The sequence below is a fragment of the Cyprinus carpio genome, chromosome B5 (genome assembly GCF_018340385.1).
Source record: "Cyprinus carpio isolate SPL01 chromosome B5, ASM1834038v1, whole genome shotgun sequence".
In the NCBI taxonomy this organism is placed as follows: domain Eukaryota; kingdom Metazoa; phylum Chordata; class Actinopteri; order Cypriniformes; family Cyprinidae; genus Cyprinus; species Cyprinus carpio.
Window position 1 is genome coordinate 30,691,892 of NC_056601.1, and position 17,421 is coordinate 30,709,312.

Below are 17,421 nucleotides of genomic sequence, written 5' to 3' on the forward strand. Positions count from 1 at the left end.
CCAAATCAATCAAAAAAAAACCATAAACAAAAAAATTCTTACCCCAAAAAAGGTTCATCTCGTTTGAATAAGGAGAGAAATATGCACAGCATATCAATCTGAAGAAAAAAACTCAACCCAAATTAATAAAGAAATATATATATAAAAATATATTTTTTTTTTTTTTGTATATATATAATATATATATATAAAAATATTGGTAGAAGTGTTACTTTCATGGATTTATCTTGGGCCAGAAACAATGGTTTAAAGTTAAAATGTCTTAATGATGGATTTGTTTCTAACAAACATGTATCTTTTCACTTCACAAGATGTTAATTGATGGGCTGGAGTGGTGTGGATTATTTGTAGTAGGATAATCTACATCTATAATCTCCTTGGATTCTTATTCTGACGGCACCCATTCACTGCAGAGGATCCATTGGTGAGAAAGTGATGTAATGCTACAGTACATTTCTCCAAATCTGTTCTGATGAAGAAACAAACTCATCTAGATCTTGGATGGCCTGAGGGTGAGTACATTTTCAGCAAATTTTCTGTTTCTTTAATCTTAAATTTTTGTAAAGGTCTAAGTTGTTTATTAAAGCAAAAATTTTTACTATAGGTAAGGTAAGCCCCGTTATCTGTGGTAAAATCACCACTATAATCATCTCATTGGTTTATTGCTTTTAAAAACTGTGACAACAGTAATATGTTCAAAACAATTGATGTTGAATAAATAATGACGTTAATAATACAGAATAAGTTCTTTATCAATCTCATTTTTAGGTCTCTTTGTTTCTTAAAATGCTATTTAAAAGACTTCCCTGTGTATATATTTAAAGCCTTTTATTTTCATAAATGACAAAATTCACAATATCAAAATAGCAGAGGTAAAACATGTTTAAAACACGTAGTAGTAAAAGATTGTAGCTTATGTAAACATCATTAGCATGCCCTTTAATTCACATTTCGCATGAAATCTCATTCATGTCACATTTCTGTATTAACACTGACACAAACAATCAAGCCAGAAGCCCTTTATAAACAGTCTAAAAATGATTTGTCTTCAAGTTCAAATACACTTCAAATCATTCTACAGTATAAATATGCTTTCCATTGAGAAGAGTACAGTGTTAAGAACTAAAGAAGTAATAAATATCTCATAAAAACAACAAAAACAAAACAAAATCACAGCTCAGATATTGAATGGCATAGTCACTTACAGTAGCTTATAACTAAATCTTATACAGTGCATTATGCAGAGGAGAGGTTTTGGTAGCAGTGTTTTTGGGAGCTCTCCTCTGAAGACTGACCACGATTGATCGTGTTTTAATCAGCATTTGTATATCCAAAGCACCCTCTCAACTTTTACCAACAATGACTAAAACTCAGCTGTAAACTCATCAAAGTTGAGGCAAGGCTCCTATTGCCATAGTGGTAGAAAAATGTCCTTGCAAACGCCAGGGGACAATGACATCAGCCTTTTATTTTGAAAGGTTTCCCAGGAGACACACTGCTGGGTTTGACTGCACTGACCTTAAGACTTCTAACCAAGCAAACGTGTACCGAATGAAATCGGCTTGTGGTGTTTCGGTGATCAAGAAGACTTCGGGATGAAGCATTGGTCATTATGAAAATAGATCAGCATGCTTGGAATGTACAGCACGGATGCGTCTGGTGTGTGCGTGTTTCCGTTACAACACTACTGCAAATGTTGTGACCTACATGGATGAGAAAACATCGACCCACTGTTTGCATGGCAAGTTTCTACAGCGTGCAGACGTGACCGGCACCTTCTCCTCTCTGGTAAATCTGGAGCGGATCATCCCAGGAGAATCTGAAGATTCATCTAATAAAGGAAAAAATGGGAATTAAGCTGAGATTTCATTATGTACAAAAATGGGCAAAAGTAAACTACATTCAGTAATTTAATATTAAATATAATGTATTGTTAATATTTATATTTAATAATATATTTATATTTTATCTTAACAATATATTTATATTTTATTATTGTTTTATTTAATGTTAAATAACAAAAACTATTGGGTTAAATAAAAAAAAAATGTTAATAATCAACCGAAATAAATTAATTAATTAATTTAAAAAATATATGAAATGCACACAATTGTGTAGATTTAATATGTTGGCATTACTATCTAAAAATACACCTTTTAATTATTCTAAAGTTGCATTTTAATTCAAACTAAAGCAAAGTTTTCACTTCTGGCACCTTCCACTTAATGTGTATTTTTAATAAATAATTGATGTATAAAGGATTGAGCAATGTTTTGCTTTCCACAATATATAAAATATCCCAAATACAACCGTTTTTGTTTCATTTATTTACATTTGCAAGGGTTTACTTCTGTCAAAAGCTATTAAAGTTACATTAAAGCGAGAAGTCTGTATCACTGATACAATATCATGTGCAGTTTTTAGCAAATTCAGCTGTACTACCTTTTTACATGTAGTTTGATCATTCACAAAATACACATTATTATTGCTATTAATACATTTAAGCAATTTCACGCCAAGATCATATGTGTTTTGCATAAACAAAGTATTTCTGTACGTATATCAATATAAATGTGGCGTTATCTTCTGTGCTTGAGCTCATTCTTACCTGTTGCCGCTGTAGATCAGCAGAGCCTCGTCTCACCTACAGGTGTCGCTTTTTGACTAAAAACACCAGAAGCGTTACTTGAATGACTGTGCACACTATGTGGAAGCTTTTGATGATGCTTTCCCCGCCGCTTCGTCTTCCACCGTCGGAGCTTTTGTCGTTTGCAGCCCATCTCTTCTCCAGCTGGTCTCCGATCCAGCGCAGTCGGTGCGCGCAAACGGAATCTCCGAGCGCGCCTAAAGTCTGCTCCACCGGCAGACAGCACATCCTCTCCTCTCTCTCCTCTCTGGGCGCGCTCTGGCTGCGCTCTTTTCCCTCTGCAGTCTTTGTTTAGATGCGGAGAATGCTGTTTTGTTCGGCTGTCGATGGAACAGTGTGTGTTTGTGTTTCTGTCGGCGCTATGAATTTATTAAAGTGTCACATGGTTTAGGGTTTACATCACCATCTCCCCAAAGACAGCGGTAATGGTTAACTCTTCACTCACCTGTCCTCTCGCAGCACGCGCTTTGTCTTTCCTGCAACAAGAGGGTGGTCGCGCGGTTTACAAGACATTCCTGAGATCTGTGACGCTTGCGTTGGTTGTGCTCGTTCAGATGTGAGCAGACACTCTGTTGATGAGATTTTGAAACATTTGTAAACGTTAAAAACATTGGCTGCGTCTCAAACCCTACTGAGGTGCCTAACTAGGCAGCATTTAAGGTGCACATTATTAGAACACAATGAAGCAGGAAAATAGTAAATGCGTAGTAAAATATAAAATAAAATATATATAAATAAATAAACTTAATTTTAATTTTTACACACAATATATATCATACATTCAAAATTCTAATCTTTGTACTCTATTTTAGGGTTCGCAGTTACATTTCATTCATTTTTTCAAAATTATTAATCTTTGTATGACTATTTTAGGGTTCGCAAGCTACATGCATTCAAAATTTAATTTAACTTTTTACTCTAGTTTATATATATATATATATACATTTGATATATATATAATTTAACTATTTATATATATATTTATATATATATATATATATATATATATATTTGTTATTACAAAATGCAATAACATATTTGATATATTAAAAAAAAAACATTTGGAAATGACACGTTTTAACATTTCCTGACATTCCAAAGATGCAACAGATAAATAGGTCTACTTATAACTAGACATACGTTTCTCATAAAATATTAAAATTGTATTGTTTTTCTGATATGCATTTTATCATGAAGGTCCTCTATTTCTATTTCTCTATTTATGTTTCAATAGATATTAAGTACATTCAAATGTATTTTTCTATTTCAACTGCTGCAACTTCAACATTGATTTTTGTAGTTGTGCTTAGATTTTCTGTCACAACCATGTCAAATTTGTTTTCAGAAATTGTAACGATACTATTTAGAAATTGTACATAATTTACCCACTTTCACCTAGATTTTGTCAACAAGCTATATATATAATATAACATGTGTTTTGGGCATCAAATAGAACAGAACAGATAACGTAATATATTGTGTATCAAACCTTTCTATACATTTAATAATTGTTTGTCTTACACACGGGTAGGTGTATGTATTATGGTTATCGCGGGTTCGCTGGTGATGTTAGAAATGCTCACAAGTGTCTGAAATAATTGTTAGTTTGGGTGGGTGAGGAATAGGCGACATGCGGAACGCTTCCGCGTGAACACGATGTTCCAGCCGAGGCCGTTTCTTGGTCGGATCGCTGTTTGTTTTGATAGCAACAGGGGGATCACACAAGACTTGCGGATAACGTCTGTAAATATGAATGAAAACGCAACGTGATTAAATGGGGATGGAAGACGACGAGCTTTCGGCCTTCCGAGAAAGATGGAAAGAGGAGTTAAAGAAAAATACCGAGACATCAAATAAAGACAAAGAGCGCTATTTTGGGCATCCCAATAAAGATAGCTCATCTCTTCACCAAAGCACGAGCTTTTGGGAGAAACAGAGCAATTCGTCACAGCAGACTCAGCCGCAGTGCATGTCGATCGTCGAGGGTTTGTTGGACGGCAGCAGAAGCAGTCCTCTGCTGGACAGACTCGAGCGCTCCACACAGACACGCCCCCACAAAAGTCAACAAGTGCCAGAAACAGCTTGAGCAGTTACAGTGAATTTTCAGGATCTGGTAACGCTTCTGCTATGTATCTGTTCGTGATATCAGCTGTGCTTGTCTTAATAATAAATCCGGATATAATGTGTTTAGAATGAGATGAATGACATCCCATTCTTTGATGTGGAGCTGTCAAGATTTTCCACTTCCTGGGCAGAACGGATCTAGGACGGATGTGCTCAGGTGAATATGTATTGAGTGCGTAACTGCATAATCTATTCTATTCTATTCTACAGTGATTTTCAGGTGCTATTTTCATTTTATAGTGCTTGAGTATAATGGTTAATATTCTCTTCATTTCTTTTGTTCCAGGTGTCTAAATGCTGGAAGGTGCTGGCTGAGGATGAGGTCCTGTGGCATAGATTGTGCCTGTAGGAAGGTTATCTGGGGCAAGTATCTCTGACTCCCCCTGCTGGAAGAGCACACTCAGAGACTGCAGCATCACTGAGAATGTTGTGAAGTCAAACTGGAAGGTAAGCACCGTGCCTTTACAATCCCACAAAAAAATAAGATTTTGAGTTTGTTTTGAATCTTGATCATTCCTAAAAAGGTGTTTATTTTTAATGTTTATTTTTATGTTCAATTAATTCATGCCTTTATTATGACTTTAACATAAAATATATAATTAAAAGTTATCTAAAATAAACAAAATAAAAAATAATGTAAAATATAAAAATCTGAGATGCAAAAGTAATTTGTATTAAATTAATTCTCATCTAAAAATGTATTCTCATCTTCTTTCTCCCTCTCTTCTGGGGTTCCTCAGGGGTCTATTTTGGGGCCACTACTCTTCAATCTGTACATGCTTCCGCTCGGTAATATCATTAGGAAATATAACATTTCTTTGCATTTCTATGCCGATGATTCCCAGATGTACCTTCCAATAAAATCTAGAGATTCTCTGCAGCCTCTTATTGACCGTCTTGAAGATGTTACAAGCTGAATGGCATATAATTTCCTCCAGTTTAACAGCTAAAAAACTGAAGTGAAAATCTTTGGTCCTTCCAAAACCATAAACTCTCTAGGTGGTTACTTAGGCAAAATGTGGCAAAAACCTGACCAAATCACTCCAATTTTTTAGCTTGTCTTCATTGTCTTCCTGTCTTTTTTAGAATTCAGTTCAAAATGTTGTTGTTTTTAGAGCTGTTAATGGAAAGGCTCCATCTTACATTTCTATTTATTTGAATTCAGCTCCAAAGTCCCTCAAGTCTGCCAGCAAAGCTCTCTTACCTGTCCCACGATAATTTTTTATTATTACTGTTATTTTTTATTTATTTTTATTTGATTTTATATTTTATCGTATTTTAGAATTATATTTGTACAGCACTTTGGTCAGCGTAAGCTGAATTTAAATGTGCTTTATAAATAAAATATACTTACTTGTTTAAAAGAGTATTTTTATGCCCTTTTAATTAACAGAATCATGTTGAGTCCATTCGCCACCTGCAGTATGAGTTAGGAAAGGTCTTGTGTGACGTCAGTTCCTGTGCTGGTCTTGTAATTGCTGGGTATATACTAAGGCACATAGAATTAATAAGGTGTATTTTTTCAATTATCCAAACACTATGTATCACATAATCATTAAATTATGGTTCCATTTGTTACTATTTGTTAAGTTCACCAGATAACAAGAACTAACAATGAAAAATCCTTCAGAAGCATTGTGTTTGCATCACATGCTAGAACAAACCATTGGTTCTTGGTTCAGTGGTTTGTATGTGCGTCAATCGTTGTTTAGATGTAAGTAAGGGCCTAAATTAAATCTGTTTATCTTATATAAAGTGATCGATTAACTAATGTCTTAAAGGTTTGGAACAATATAGGGTGAGTAAATGATGACAGAATTTTAATTTTTGGGTGAACTGTCTCTTTAATGTTAGTTAGTGCATTAATGGGAGAATTTTGACATGTATGTCAAGGATCTAACAGGGTCTAAGCCCCGACAGTCCTGCTGTGGCTTCTGCATCAGGACCGGATGTGCGGGTGGACACCCCAGATGAACATCACAGTGTCTCCTTCAGTTTCCAAAGCCTGTAAATTTAATCTGAGACGAGCAGAGCAGATGCCAACCATAGTAACAGTTGACAAAATGAGTCATGCATGTGGGCGATTTTAGCACCAGGCATTCCATAGATTCAAGCTGCTTATTGCATCCACAACTCCTGCAGAATAATGCATAGCTACAAACAAATCATGTATTGCTCGTATTATTTGACACTGTGTTTTGCAGGTAGATGGGATATCGGTGGTACCAGGGAGGCGGGACTTCCCTTTGGTCACAGTGTGGGCAGATGAGAGTGTTTACGTGCTGGACTCCAGATGGAATGAAGAACAGGAACCAAGAGTTCTTCACTCTGTGACCATCCAGTGACCTGTGTGGACATGTCACCCAGCAGAGCCGCCCCAGGGATCAAGAGCTGCGGATGGGGCATGAACGACGGGGGAAACAAGGTATCTGTACAAACCCATGGTCCACTTTTGTGCAATGTAATAATAGCAAATAGTAAAGAAATAATGATAATAATACACAGAATACTTTTGTTTAGTAGATAAGCAGCATTAAAGTGATCAAAGTTGTCAGAAAAGACATTTATAATGTTGCAGAAGATATGTATTTCAAATAAATCCTGTTCTTTTGAACTTTCTATTCATCAAAGAATCCTGAAAAGACAGTTTCCACAAAAAAATATTATTTAGCACAACTGGTTTCACAATTGCAACACATTCAAATGAGTTCCGAAGGATCATGCGACACTGAAGACTGGAGTAATGAGGAAATTCAGCTTTGCATCACAGGAATAAATTACATTTTAAAATATATCACAGTAGAAAACTATTAATTTAAATTTCAATTAATTATATTTCACCAAATTACTGTTTTAACTGTATTTTTGATCAAGTAAATGCAGCCTTGGTGAGCAAAAGAGACTTACTTTAAAAACATTTTAAAAATCTTACCAATCCCTATTATTATTATTATTATTATTATTATTATTATTATTATTATTATTATTAACTTTAAATAAATAGATTTCCCTTTTTGGTAAGAATGCATTAAAAGATCTCTCACATCAAAACTGACCATATTTACTTTCTAAATACATGTTTCTGGTCTTATCGTGCTCATCTGTGCAAATGACTTTAATTTGGTTTGTCTGACGTCACCAAGCACTCTTATTTTTCAATACCATTAGGGTATGCAATGCCCACTTTTCATAATCCAGTGAAAATCTAATAAATTAAATCAAGCCCTGCCATACATTTTGCCTGTTGAATATCTTATGGTCTATATAAGAAATCTTGCATTTCCATATACAGATTAGAGAGACCACTTCTGATGAATGATTGGCTATTTATACAGAAGGAGGCAAATTACATTTCTTTCTCCATTTCCCGTTTTCAGCTGCCTTTTGTGTTGCATTATTTGCATATCCATTTTGATTGGTCAATTTATGCATCAGAACAGACATTAGAGTTTTCAAGATTTGGTTATTTTAAGCAGTCTTTTACAAGAGTAATCTCTGAAACAACATTTAATTAGATTATTTTATATTAAATTTATATAAAATGCATTTTTGAGGCTTACCTTTTCAAGCTCTTCAGATGTGATGGTGCATTTCAGCAAAGGATAGTGATGAAATATACATTTTGCTGACTTGTTTTTGATTGTACTTGACCTTCAAGCTGACAGAATAGTAGAAATCATGACTAATTTCTATGAAGTGCCAAACATTTTTCCATTGGTTAGAAAAGGTACCTCCTAAACTCCATCCAATGAGTTATTTTCAGTTATCTGCTCAAACAAATAGATCACAGTTCCATTTTTGGTGGCACAGACATAACACATCTCATCTTTTAATTGTGCAAAACTATATTGCATGATGTATTCGCAGATGATTTTATCTAGTGTGAATAACAGTGCATTATTACAGGGTCACTGGGGAGTAAGCTGAGGTTTAGAGCGTTGCTCAAGGACACAGAGGTGATATTTTATGGCTCATCCCTCATGATTTTTGTCACTACAGTTTTTTGGCTTACCAGCTGAGATCTTTAACCACTAAAGTCACACCACCTCATGATGTCAACCAGTGCGGTCTGGTGATCTCATGTGGCCGATCACTGTTGTTTACATAAATTGAGCCCACCAGTGAAGTTCAGTGTGACCTTATTCCCAAAGTCACCATAAATAAAAAGTTGCTGTTATCTTAGGAATAGACCTTTCACTTAATTAACCCAACGTGGGGTCCCAGTGCTCCTAAGAGTCCCTAGTTTGTTTTTAAGTCTGGCATGTGAAGCTCAGAGATTCATTTAGAGGCCATAGATAGTTTTTGTTCATATTTTGAATTAAATGTAATTTTTATATTTTCTTTTTTTAATTTTATTGTTATTAAAATATGTATATTAAATATATATCTACATAGTTTTTATTACCTTTTAGTTTTAGTTATTTTAGTACTTTAAACAAAATGAGAAATGTTTCCTTGGCAGCTAGCTGAAATTAGGGTTGTTGTTATTATAGTTAACGAAAACCATAAAAAATGTAATTACTTGAAATAAAATAAATGGTAACGGAAATAAAAATATAAAAAATAAACTCGTTATTTCAGCTAGTTTCCAAGGCAACATATCTCATTTTCATTTAGTTTAGCTTAATGTAAAATAATAAAACTAGAACTGAAATCAAAAATATATAGACGTATTAACAAAAATGAATAAAAAGTCAAAAACACACAACAAAATTACTAAAACTATAAGTAAAATTAACCAGAAACCATGAAATATAAAAATAAAATCCACATCAAAAAACTATAATAGAATCTCAATGTTACTAAAATAGCACTGGCTGAAATAAAATGCTACTAATAAATAACAATAAGTGATTTAATAAGATTATAAATGATAATTATTCATAAATAAGCGTTAATAAAATAATTACGTAATTAAAATGCTTTTGTTATGTTTTTAGCTTTGAGTTTGAGCCGGTGCAATCTTGTACTCATACTCTCCTGATTAAAAGCTCAAATATCATGTGAAATAGACCTTAAAATAAACCTCTCCAAATCACAATAGCAAGTCCCCAGCGTATTTATGCAAGCGTTTAAATAATCTGTGCTTGTGTCGGGGGGCAGATCAGCGCTGGAGGGGGAGGGATGGGTTTACTCAGGGGAGGCTGGTAGGTTTTCAGTGAAGCGACAGGCGTAGATGTTGACAGTAATCAGATGAGTGCTTGATAGATGGATGCAGATGGTGTCCTGTTGTATCACACAATGCTTTGGCTCTCCTTCTCCACTGACATCACCCTCATTTAAACACTCTCATTAACCAAACGGGCACCGGAGCGGCTGTTGAGAGGCAGCCGAGAGTTTGAACGACAGGACAGTTTGTCAAAGTCAGGCTCTGCTGGACTGTCTTGTTTCACTTCTTATTTAATGGACGGTGTTACAAGAATATCTCTTGTTGCTTATCTTGTTGCACTGATTTTTGGAAGACACATTTTTGCATGGCCTGACAAAGTAGTGTCACATACTTGCAGTACATAGGCAGTTAATTGCTATTTCTGCAGGTCTGTGCCTGTTTAAACTGTGCATTTGAAAATACATTGACATAATAGAAAGTTGTTGTTATAAGAATATAAGAAAAGGTTAAGAATAAATATAAAATCATAGAAAGACTATACCGTAAATGTTTTAGTATATGGATTTCACTCTCTGCTGAGAAAACTGTTTGTACCAGCCTAAACTGGTTTGCTGGTCTTAGCTGGTTTAAACTGGTCTAGTCTGTAAAACTAGCCAACAGACCCACTTGACCAGCTGACCAACTAGAACCAGCCAACCAACTTAGGCTGGTTTACTTTTAGAATTGTAATTAAATTTATTTTGTAAAATGTTAGAATTTAGATACTTAAAAGGGATATCATTTTATTACAATTGTAACAACGTAGCACGTTGACCTATGAGTATTTTAATACATATAATTGAAAAACTAGTTATATTCAAAGGTCAGTATGATTTTTTTAAAGAAATAAATAAGTAATAATTAATCAGACATTAATAATGTTATAAAAGAATTTGAATGCAAATGAATGCTCTTACTTTGAATTTTCTGTTCAACAGAGAATCATAAAACCACAAAAAATATGAAGCAGCTCAACTGTTTTCAACATTTGTGATAATAATAAGTGTTTCAGCAAATCAGAATATGGGAATATTACATAGAATTATACAAAATATTACGCAGAATGATTTCGAGGAGTAATGCAGCTTTGCATCACAGGAATAAATTACATTTTAAAATATATTAAAATGGAAAACATGTATTTTAAGTTGAAATAATATTTAACAATATGATGCTTTTTTTTTTTTTTTTTTTTTTTAATATCAAATAAATGCAGTCTTGGTTCGCATAATCTTATCAACCCCAAGCTTTTGAACAGTGTATGTTAATATCATGGTACCTTCATGTTCTCAAACCTCGTCTAACAAGAAAACCACTGCTTAAGTGTTGTTTTCCACAGATCTTTATCATCATTTTACTTTAGAAATGAAACTGTTAACCTCACTTTGATTTGATGCATCTGTCTTTAGTCTTTCTAGGATCTTAGCACTGTATCTTGCAGCACATTTTGCAGGAGTCATAGTCTTTTGTTTCATGTTGTGTGCGAGTTACTCTACAAGTTTCCATTCTACCAATTCATGATTAGCACCTTTCCCTCTGTGTGCATGTTGACAGGATTTTCAAACTGCGAGAGGGAAGTCAGATGTGCCAGAACTGACACTGGTGTGTTATTAAATGAGAAGACATATGCCTCATTAAAACTTGTCAAAAACAGAGTTCACTGTCTGTGAGGTAACAGAGTGAGTCATAGCATGCTTTGGTGTCTATTTTTGAACTTGAGCACCATTTGGACTTTGAATTACTATTATTATCAATGCACATCTGTGATTACATACAATCATTAGGATGAGATTGGGATCTCAGCAGTTTTGACCAAGAAGGCTAGTGTCTAGACGCTTTTAATCTGGTTTGTTTTTCTGCTTTATTTAGTGTATGTGGGAGTTAGTTGTGTTATTTCAGCTTTCTGTTGTCATCGTCTTTGTTTTTAAGTTGGAGGACTGGAAGCTCTGGGCATCTGTTGTGTATGTGCATGACAGTGTGTGTTTGAAGCGCTGACCTAGACACACACACACCGCGCAGATCATGCTGGCAAACCCTGAGGCACCACTTTCATGTTTAACAGCCAGATAGGCTGGTGAAAATGTGGCACACTGTTGCACCTCCAGGTGCTGAAATTCAGAGACGTAGAGCAGTGTCTCGTGAGATCAGGATGAATCTGTTAAATCAAGAAATAAGGGCTTGGAAATGTACAATTATACAGAATATAAAGGGACACATTACAGGAATAAATTATGATTTTAGTTGTATTTGAGAGTTTTGGTTTCTACCGAGTAAAGTCTGTTGACTACCAACATTTCAGAAAATAGCCAACTATTTTAATTCATCACTTTTATCCAGTAAACAAAGTGCATTGGTTATGGTTACTCAATTTTTTTTTTTCTTTTCCATTTAGTGTTTTGCTCATATGACAAATGCATCATAATAGGGACCAACATTTTATTTGAGATTTTGACATTATTTTTTATTTTATTTATTTATTTAAACAATTTTTAAAGATTATTATTATTATTATTTGTAGTATTTATCAATGGTTATTATAAATTAAATTGTTAACCTGTTTACAGAGATCTGTGTTGATTTCCAACCATAAAGTTATTGGTCACAAAAACATAAAATTAAAATAAATATATAAATAAAAAGTAATTTTTTGTGGATATGAAAAAACAACGAAAGTATATGCCACTTTTGTTGGTTTTGCATGTAAATTTGTGCAAATGAATTATACAGTTATTTTTAAATTTAATAAGAAACTTAAATAAAGCCACAGTACAAAACATACTTATACTAGACAATTTCAAATACCAAATGTATTTTTTTAATACACTGCCGTTCAAAGATTTGGTGTAAGATTTTTGTTTTGACATTTATTTGATAAAAAACACAGTAAAATCTTTATTAAAATATTATAAAATATTGTTACTAGTGCTGTTAAATGATTCATTGCGATTAATCGCATTCAAAATAAAAGTTTTTGTTTACATAATATGTGTGTGTGTGTGTGCTGTGTATATTTATTATGTATATATAAATACACACACATGCATGTATACAGTATATTTAAGAAAAATTTTATATTTGTATATTAAATATATTTATATATAAATAATGTAATATAAATATATACATGTAAATATTTTCAAAATATATGCTGATATATAAAAATATATAAAATATATAAAAAACTTTTATTTTGAATGCGATTAATCATTTGACAATACTAATTGTTACAAATATTACTGTTGCAGTTTAAAATAACTGTTTAGTAGTGTAATATATTTTAAAATGTATTTATTTCTAATTTGGTAGTTCCTTGTTATTATGCAATTTGAAAACATTTGAAACCGTGATAAAAAATTTTTTTTCAGTTTTATTTGATAGAAGGACTTAATAGAAAATTCAAAAGAACAGCATTTATTTGAAAACATTTTTTTTGTAACGTTATAAATGTCTTTACTTTCACCTTTGATCAATATAATGTGGCATTGCTCAAAAGTATTAATTTCTTTTCAAAAATAAAATCTGGCCCCAAATTTTTGAAAGGTAATGTACAATTTAATAAAGTGAAAATTGAGTATTTTCACGTCATAGTTTCATCCTGATACAAGTAAAGGTGGTGATGTACTGTGTGTATGAAAATGCTCTTTGTGAAATATGCTCAACCTCAGTGCAACCACGAAATCATTGTTTACTTGTGTAAACGCCTCCATAACCTCCTGAATCCTGTAATGATGAATAAATCCCAAACATAATCCCAATAGTCTGTCTTCTCGCCAGTGACATATGCACTCATCACCGCTTCATTCTAATCAGCTTTCCTCCTCAAGTCTTTACATATTGTAGCTTTACATATTGGAAGCTTTTCTCGTGTCTTGATGACAAACTCCGGTTGGCTGTAATTTTTGGGTCCTCTCAAGGATTTTGGCTGGCAGCGCGTTGGCTCGCAATTAAGAGTGTCTGGCCCAAACTAAAGGCACTAAACAGCTGGCATGAGCTCAAATCTGACATCATGCAGTTCTTCTCTCTTCTCTCTCTTTTGTTTAACATCTCTATCTGTTGCCTCAATAATTCACGTCCAATTTGGCCCGTGTCGTTGACTTTCCTTTGCTCACTGTTTAAATGGCTGATGCAATCAGTTAAACAATCTCTTTTTTTAGGACTGAATTGCCTCAGAGATGGCGTTTAATGTGAGCGAACTTACAAATACAATCATAGAACACAAAGCACCTCTATTTCTTAACAAAATCTTAATTAACCAATTATTTAACACTTTTCTTCTCTGTGTCTTCAGAAAAGTTTGATTGATAACGTGAGGAGGAAGTGAGTGTCAGAGTTTGCAGTTTAGAAGACCTGCTTCTTAATGAACTGAACTGTAGAAAATTAAATGAATGCACACAAAAGTTATTAAAAGGTAGGCTACTGCACTAAAATATCAATGCAATATTGTAAGAATTATAATTTTGATAATATTATATTATAGCGTTATAAACATAGACTTTTTAGTGACAGACTTTTGTTTTTATAAAATCAAATTTAATTTAAAATATTTAATTAAATTAGTTTAAAAAACAACTTAAAAAAATAAAACTGAAATTTAAGCGATCCTAAAATTGAGCCTTGGTGCCTGTTGTGACATTTGCTGTAGCAGGTGTTACGGCACAATCCTGCCAGTTTTACAATCTATCTTCCATCTCACCAGGAGCAATCTTCCTCTGTCCTCAGATTCAGGTGTACAGCCTGGAGAGCAGCCAGTGCGAGCTGACGGTGGGGAACTCTGCGGGAGTCTTCACCTGCGTCAACCTGACAGACAGCCACCCTCACCTGCTGGTGTGTGGGAACAAACATGTGTACCTCATCTATCACTGTTACATTCACACATACACACTCGCTCGTTTCTGTCTTCTGTCTGGCAACTTAAAGCCTTCTGTGAATTGAGTTTCTTAAACATGGAATAGTTTCCGTTGGAATAGTAGCGCTCTCATTTACACCTGCAGCTGGTGTGAATTATCTTATTTTAGGTTGTATTACATTTCCCTAGAGCAGCTAGTTTTATTTTTTAGGATTATTTGAATGGGCGTATCTCATGAAGCCTGGAGATACACAGAAAACTCATTTTCTACACTTATCTTTCTGTGAGTGAAACTCACAAAGCATGTTTGTGTAAATTAATTAATAGTACAACACATCACTATTAAGACTACAGTCTATTCTAAAAAATCCAGATTTATTGAATTAATCTTTTCTTTTTCCCATGATAATGAAATGGGTAATTGTGAGTTTTTTGCTTTTTATTATATCAGTTCTCTTTAAATAAAATTAGTTTTTCTTGGTGAATTTATCGCCATTAGAATTATTGGTGAAATCAACCTTCCTTAATTTGCCTTGTTTGCATTTTTTTTATTATTTTTTTTTTATGTACTGTAGTATTTATTTGCTTTCCATTCACTTTTTCAAGTAGGAAAACCAGTTGTTCATGTTGCCTGTAATTGTTACATCGAGCAGCATTTCATTCAATAACTTCAAAATATAAATAATTTTTTCCTGAAACATTCGTTGGAAACTAAACATTCAGTGTGGAAATCTGAGGGTTTATGTGAGCTGAATTGTCATGAATATAATGTCTCACTGCAAAAAAACGGTATGGTCCTTCATTTTGTTCATGCAAAATAGATTTTTATTTTATTTTTATCTTTGAATTTTGTTAGGAAATGTGACCTGGGCTGTGAACCACAGCTCTGAGAACACAAGTTTTTGAGGAATCTGTGGTTCGTTGTCTACTGGCTACATACAGCACTATTGGACAGAGTTTAATAGATTTGTATTAGATATCCAAGATTAAAGCACTTAAAATAAAACACACCTAATTATGTCCAAAGCAGAATTATTTTTTTTCTTTCACAGCTGTGGTCCTTTTAAAGCACGAGGGCTTGCTCTTGACTATTTTTGGCTTACCTTGAAAATCATTTTACGGAAAGCATTTGAAAAGCTCAGGCACTTATAGAAGTGGGAATGGGAATAATGAAAGCTCTCGGTTTGAAAGGATGGTGTTATTGTCAGCGGTTCATCACTGAGGGCTATTGATTTAGTGGACAAAGAGATGTTGGAGACGAGGAGAGATGCAGTACATCTGGCCAGCGGACTCGATACAGAATCCCGAGCGTGGTCCACATCTGATGCTTGCATCTCAATTAGCCTTCGCCGAATAAAGAGCCATTTCATTGACACTTGTGACAGCGGGAGCGCTATTTTGGCAGGTGGAGAGATGCTTGGCAGGTCTTTGTAAATAAATTCCAACTGCATCTTCGCTCAGACACTATATAGAGTGCCAAGAGGGAGGACATGATGTCTCTCTGGCCAGCTGCGCTCTCTTTTAAAACATCCCTCTTTCTTCATCCATCTTTCTACGGTTCCGACAAAGCGAATGCTCTCACCTTTTATTCGTCTTTGACGAATGAACGAAACGAAGCGAAACACTTGTTGGAGTGCCATTTTGGCTGTAATAATTTGACCCCATTTGATTCGTCTGCAGGCAAAACACCAAGCAGCCCAGAGGAAATGAGGGCCAGGTCCTGCCCTTTATTAGCGTGGCCAAAGGCCAGGACCTAATGCATCACTTCTGCTCTCTAATTTGTTCAGCCTCTTCTGCTGTGGAGAGACTGGAATCTGTGTTTTGCATGATTGGATCTGCCAGGAAGTGAGAAGGAGCCATAAATGATTGTTATGTTCAGCTCCATGGATGAAAATTGAGAATGGAACGAGGATGTTGCAAGTTAGTTATGATGATGCTGACGATGTGCTTTTCATGGCCGTGTGTATCCTGTGGTGGTTTTGCTCAAGGTTGGTAGCACTGGAAGTGCCTGTGGACAATATTCTTGATTAATTGAAGGAAGCCTGTCTGCTGACAGCTCAGTGAAACTAGATCTTGTTTTAGCATTAGATTTATGACCACTGCAACCTGCCAGTAAATATATTACAGCCTCTTACAAGAATAAGTGCTTCGATGAAATTAAAACAGGACAATAGATAGGCACATCCACATAATTACTCGCTGAATTAAATCCTTCTTGGCTATGCATTAACCATCCATTCTGACTAATATCTTTTGTCCTCCAAGTGTTGTTTTTTTTTTTTTTTTGGTCCAAGCTAAATGTAATTTTGTCGATTATCTTTTGGAAAGCACCAGCATGGAGTCATCCTTTGGCTGCCTTCGGTACCATTAAAGAGGACAGATGGAATTGAGCTCCTTTGGTCCTGTAAAAGTTATTTCTTTATACCAGCTTTATTCTAATGCCATCCCACAGAGAGGAAACCTATAACACATCAGTCTTGTGTAGTCATACTCCACACTAAACTATATTCTACCCAACACTTTACCATTTCCACAAAATGACAAAATAGAGACTGACCAACCACAGTTCATTTTGTTTTAGCTTAGGTTACAGTTGGTTACAGTCAGTGTTATTTTAGAATTATTAAGACACTGTTACTAGTTTACAAATACCAG

The 17,421-nt window shown here is 34.3% G+C and overlaps 1 protein-coding gene and 1 long non-coding RNA gene across 2 annotated transcripts; one reads left to right on the forward strand and one right to left on the reverse strand.

Annotated features, from left to right (window-relative positions):
• Positions 1-791: 791 nt before the first annotated feature.
• On the reverse strand, positions 792-3,301 carry LOC109090622. Its single transcript, XR_002017962.2, has 3 exons — positions 3,093-3,301; positions 2,609-3,006; positions 792-1,831 (listed from the first exon to the last, which is right to left on the reverse strand). It is a non-coding gene; the product is annotated as an uncharacterized LOC109090622 (long non-coding RNA).
• Positions 3,302-3,807: 506 nt separating this feature from the next.
• fbxw8 (F-box and WD repeat domain containing 8) lies at positions 3,808-17,248 on the forward strand. Its single transcript, XM_042723451.1, is given in 9 exon segments — positions 3,808-4,760; positions 4,839-4,875; positions 4,878-4,918; positions 4,920-4,928; positions 5,058-5,127; positions 5,130-5,218; positions 6,976-7,102; positions 7,105-7,196; positions 14,640-17,248. Coding segments are annotated over 9 exon segments (1,017 nt in total). The 5' UTR covers positions 3,808-4,421; the 3' UTR covers positions 14,853-17,248.
• The last annotated feature ends 173 nt before the right edge of the window (positions 17,249-17,421 follow it).